Source organism: Nannobrachium achirus (genome assembly GCF_963921795.1).
Source record: "Nannobrachium achirus genome assembly, chromosome: 1".
Lineage (NCBI taxonomy): Eukaryota > Metazoa > Chordata > Actinopteri > Myctophiformes > Myctophidae > Nannobrachium > Nannobrachium achirus.
The window spans coordinates 44,379,483-44,385,493 of NC_137810.1; the positions used below are offsets into that span (position 1 = coordinate 44,379,483).

Genomic DNA, 6,011 nt, shown 5'->3' on the forward strand with positions numbered 1-6,011 from the left:
GATCGGCTGTTTCACTAGTTTAAATCATTTTCTAAAATGATAAATGCAAAACGAACGGTTTTGGACATACAAGGTTTTCAGCCGACGACGACGATATGGGGGTTGATATAATTGTCATTCAATAAGTGTTCCAGAGCTGTCAGCCACCAACAGCTACCAGGTGAAAAAGATTTAAAATAAATTACCTAAAAAAATCTCAAAAAGTGGGGTCTGGGGGTACATCGCCAATTCGAAAACAATTGAAATGTTCTGGAAGAACAAGACACTTACTGTATGATATTGCATATTGACTATTAGACAATATACAAGTAAGACACCTTAAGGGGCGAGAAGCAACCGCAGGGCACGGGAAAACAACAGAATTTAAAAATAGTCAATGTAAATCTGGCAATGTACTGTAAACACACACACACACACACACACACAACACACACACACACACACACACACACACACACACACACACACACACACACACACACACACACACACACACACACACACACACACACACACACACACACACACACACACACACACACACACACACACACACACACACACAGAGACTAAGGCTGTATTGACTCAGGACCCAGGCAGGGCTGGTCGCAGCTGAGTGCAATCAGTGCAGTGGAGCAGCGCAAACGAGAAATATTGTGGGTGGGTCTTGTTCTACATATCCACAGACAAACTAGTCATATCTAATGTTCTGGAGTCCGGAGTCTCCGGACACTTTATTTTACATTGTGTAGATATCCGTAGACATTCTTACCTGGAAATGCCTCCCGACACGTTTGTTTACGAACATTTCCGACGCGGGTCTAATAGAACATTTCATTTTTATTTGCACTGCATCATCTAGCCCGCCACTCACCTCGTACTCCTGGGACAGCTTGAGGTTGTCGTTGGCCTTCAGAAGCTCTGTGTGCTCTGCCAGCTCCGAGATGGGGATGGGGGGATGGTTCATCATACCTGCTCACCACACACACACACACACACCCAGAGAGAAAGAAACCCCCCAGGAGGGGAGGGAAGGAAAGGAAAACAGACACTTTATCAGTACAACTGACAGAAATTCAAATCACCAGTTATTGAAAAAAACAAGTCAACTGATACAGTATAGGACGCAGGGGAATTGGTGGTAAAGGGGGGCTTCTTGCTTGCAAGACAACAGAGATTTGGGAGTCTCTGGGATGTAATGGTGAGAAAGGTTTTTTTTTTGGTTGACAAGACAAGGATAGGGGGAGAAAGAAATCATTTCAGTTCAATACACAGCTAGGCCTGTCACAATTATTACATAATCGCATTATTTTGTCATAATCTTCATAACCGTGAATGTTTTCAAACATTTTCAGAAATAGTGGAAATAGCAGATCTACAAGCTCACAACGCGTCGCGAAGCGACGCGTTTGTGAGCTTGTCGATTGGCTATTTCCACTATCAATGTTATTTTATTTTAATTTTTTTTAGTAGAAAGTTGTCAAAAATGTTGGTAATTTCTTTGTAGATTTAGGTTATGTGTCATATCTGCCATTTGCAACTTCAAAGCCTAAAAGCCAAACAAAATTGTAAATATCAACGACAAAAACAGTGACAATTAATCGTCATGTAAAATGTCATATCGTGACAGCCCTATACACAGCTGATTGGTTGATTGGTGGTGGTGTTAACAGGGACCTGAGTGGGCCAGGCCAGAGCTCAACATTCTGATTTAAGATTCAAACTAAATCCCAGTCTAATATATACGTTCCCCTCCTAGGTCCTGATCAAAGGTAGTGAATTTTGTCCATAGATCAGGCAGTGACTGGTTTCTCCCTAGAAGCAGTCAACCAACATTCACTATTTAAAGGAGTAGTTCACGCCCAAAATTACTTTTTTTCTATTGATTACTCACACCATGGAGACTTGAGTTCAATAGTATTTTGGGTTTTTTGTCACATTCCTAAGATAACAATTTGATTGCAATGAATTAACCCCAATGGAGGCAAATTTACTATAATGATTTTGTTTTAGGAATGCAACAAATACAAAGTATATATATATATATATATATATATATATATATATAGATTGAACTCAAGATCCATGACGTGAGAAATCAATAGAAAAAAATGACATTTTGGGGTGAACTACTCCTTTAACCCATTAACTAAGGTGTCTAGAATAGAATAGGAATGCAAACACAAACAGCTTGGTTAGCTGACTGACAAGCGTGACTTGGAAGGGAGACAAAATGTGTCATGTTTTGAAGCCAGTATAGGCTTCAGGTGCTCTAACTTTCTAACCCCGTTCATAATGGCTTTTCATTTTCTTTCTTTACCCTGGCCTGGGGGGACAGGTGACCACATGACATGGGGGCAAAGTGGGGGGAGAGGCGCATGTGAGTGGCGGGGAGGGAAGGGGGATATGAAGCAGTGGTGGGGGGGGGGGGGGGGGGGGGGGGGGGGTTGGGTGGGTGTAACAAGTGTGAGTGACACTGAGTGACATGGTGAGCTGCTCCACACACCCAGCAAGCCAAGGCGGATAATAAAGCGAAGCATGGCGTCTGAAAAAAAAGTTCATCCGGTCGTTTTTCCTCTATCCCAGGACACTTTTGGCCCTACTCTTATCTACTGCACCGTTGCCCCTATCCATGCCAAACTTTGCACACACACTCCTTGCCTGGCAAACCACAACCTCCGCCCCTGATTTCTCACATGGCCCTCTTCTAGCGCCACCATGAGGTTGCCGACCTGACGGTCGCTTATCTCCCAATTAGGGAGTCTTACTGGTAGATTCCATATAGTTTCATCGTTTTGACAGCACAATCATCAGTGTATATTGGATTCATGTCAATTTGTGTTTTCAGATATTTAACCACTTGAGCGTCAATACTTAATAAACTTGACCTTTCACTCTGTACTTAGTGTGCTCTTTTTTCCCTCTACACCAAACCTCTTTGCAAAAAATAGCAGATCTACAAGCTCACAACGCCTAGCAGTTTGGCTAAAGTTCTCAGAATATGGACGCTAGGGTTTCAAGTGGTTAATATAAAAAAGGAGAAAAAAGTTTCTATCACACAAAGATTTGGAGGACCCCCCCGAAGTAACTCTGAAGACCCCCTAGGGGTCCTGGACCCCCTGTTGAAGACCCTTCCTCTATCCCAACCAGTTCAACCACCTGGTTGAAGTGATGAAGAAGAAGTAGACCCCCAGGGGGTGGAGGTGGGGGCGGGGGGACCTCAATCATCATCATCATAACAACCCCTCAGTACACATCACCCACCGGCTGCAGACCTTGTTTGTCGCCGAGCCGCCCCACCCTCTTCCCCTCCCGGCTCTTTTCCCTTAATTATCCTCCAGAAATAAGAACTCATCTCAGTCAGTCTAGTGGAGGAAATTGCATGACATTCTCCCTCTCTCCCTCCTCTCTCTCCCTCTCTCCCTCTCTCCCTCTCTCTCTCTCTCTCTCTCTCTCTCTCTCTCTCTCTCTCTCTCTCTCTCTCTCCCTCCCTCTCTCTCTCTCTCCCTGGGGTCCAACTTCCACAGTGCTGTCACCAGGCTGGGCTGCAACATTATCAGCAGTGCTGTCGTGCTCTCCAGCACTCTAATCCATTTAGCGCCCATAATGCAGGGACCATGTAATGGAATATGGGGGCCACGTCCATATATACTGCGGTAATGTCCCTGGGTGGAGTGTCCGTCCGGCCATACTTAACGCTTTTCACATCGTCATTGTCGCGGGTGAAAAACCTTGTATGTCCAAAACCGTTGGTTTTGCATTCATGATTTTAAAAATGATTTAAACTAGTGAAAACAGCCGATCTACAAGCACACAACGCCGATCGGCTGTTTTCACTACTTTTGTGCGACGGCCTTGTACGATGAAGCAGGGCTTTACTTTGCGAAAGAACGTACACTTGGAGATACAAGGTTTCCACCCGACAACGACGATATATGTATATTTTCTAAAGAGGGGTCTTTGAAGGGGGTTCTTATTTTCTGCCTTTGCCTCAAGGTCAAAAGTCCTTTGCGATGCTGACGAACGAGATCCTCCGTGTTAAATGGACCGTGCAAATTGGGCGTAATCACATTAACCATCCTTAATTTGCCCCCCCCCCCCCCATCCGAATGTCAAGGGAAAGGTCCGGCTTTTTTTCCCCCGCTTTTCTTTTTTTCTCCTTTTGTTTGCTCGGAGAGGAGAAAGACCCCGGCCACCCCCCCCACCCCCACCCCCCACCCTCCCTCCTGACACTCTTAATTAGTAATGCTAATTTATTTTTACACCAGAAGAACAAAGTGGGAGCATCAATTACATGGAGATTAACTAAAGATTACAGCGGGGCTGCGAGACGAATGAAGATAGAACGCCGCTCAACTGCATCCTTTGGAAACAACGCGGAAACAAGGACACAGCGTGTTAACACATTGTTTTTTTTAAGGGAGCTGTAATGCGTTTCAGCAGAGCCAGCCCAGCGCCCGGGTCGTTGCGGTTCTGTTCGATAAATCAACAAGCTTTCTTGACCTCCTTTTTCAAACAGTGGTGCAACGTAACTTTAAGTACGTTTACTCAAGTGCGGTACTTAAAGGAGGACTTTGCCACTTTTCTTCTTCATATATCTTCATATAATAGGTCCTAAAAAATAAAAATCGCAAGAACAATAGTTTCCACTTTAACATTGCAACTTTTCAGGAATAGAGAGCCTGCATTTTTTATTAACTTCCCACAGCTCTCCTAAGAGACTTGGACCGAGTAGATTTTTATTTCTATTTTTTGCAATTTTATTATGAACATTAGTGAGGACCTATTACATGAAGATAGGTTGAAAAGTGGTGAAGTAATCCTTTAATAAGTACAATTTACTTTACTTGAGATTTTTCCATATTCCATTTTTCGATAGTTTAAACTTCTACTACTCCACAACAACTCGGAGTACAAATTACACCACACAGATTTAGATTATTAATACAAAACGTGCATTAACCAATCAAGCCATATGTTATGATAGATTACTTTTTAAAGTGACAGTACCCCTTTAAGCAAAACATCTGAGTGCTTAATTCTACCACCACTTCTGTTCAATAAACGGAGCGTGTTCTCAGCCATCGCCTCGTTCCCGTTCCGACGTCAAAATGCAAGTCACGCAGCAGATCTTTGTGAGGTAATAAATGCACTCGGCGGGTATTAATTCATTTGGTGGAGGGGCTTGTGGGGTTTGTTTGCAAGCTACTCAAGGCTCTCAATGAACTGACAAAACTGCAGCTGCTACCCGTGGCAACACATCGCAATTCTAGCTTTTATTAATCACCTCGAGGAATGGAGTGAATACATACCGAGATGAATGTCAAAACCCTATCCCCCCCCCCAAAAAAAAGGAAGGAATGGGAGAAACTCTGCATCTGCATATTGTTGCTGTCAGGCAGAAACCCCATATCTCCATTTTTCCATGCTTTTCATGGTTTCTTTCACAAATTAATTACTGTTTTGGACGTGAGGTTTCCACCCCGACAGCGCAGATATCAACCGTGCCTAATAATGGTGGTGGGCATTAATCAACTCAAGATTCCACTGAGATGAATGTCAAAACCCCCCCAAAGAGGAAGGGGAGAAATCCAGCATCCGCATTTTAACAGTGGCTGTCGGCTTATTTACAGCACATTCAGACTGTATCACAATCTAGGAGCCAAATGAGGAAATCATTGCTGTTGGGAACCTTGTATCTCCAATTCTCCATATTTCAACTTTTTATGTTTGTTTGTTTTTTTGTAAATGGATGACCCTACTTCATCATACAAGAGTGTCGCGCACACGTAGTGAAAATAGCCGAGCTACAAGCTCACAAGTTGTGAGCTTTTTTTTCTTTTCGTCTAGATTGGCCATTTTCGCTATTTTAAAGGGGTTTTTGAAATAATTAAAAAGCAGCTTGTTTGGGACATACGAGGTTTCCAGCGGACAGCAAGGAAATGGGTATGCAAATGAGAGGCCTGGTTTCTCCTTGAGAAAACAAGAGCGTTTGAGAAGAGATCAAAGAA

The 6,011-nt window shown here is 43.5% G+C and overlaps 1 protein-coding gene across 1 annotated transcript in view; it reads right to left on the reverse strand.

Annotated features, from left to right (window-relative positions):
- Window positions 1-6,011, reverse strand: part of LOC308293462 (receptor-type tyrosine-protein phosphatase S-like) — a 300,110-nt gene that overhangs the window by 15,141 nt on the left and 278,958 nt on the right. The window contains exon 21 of the mRNA XM_080735995.1: window positions 875-972. Coding sequence (XP_080592121.1) covers window positions 875-972 — 98 coding nt within the window. The remainder of the gene's footprint in view (window positions 1-874; window positions 973-6,011) is intronic.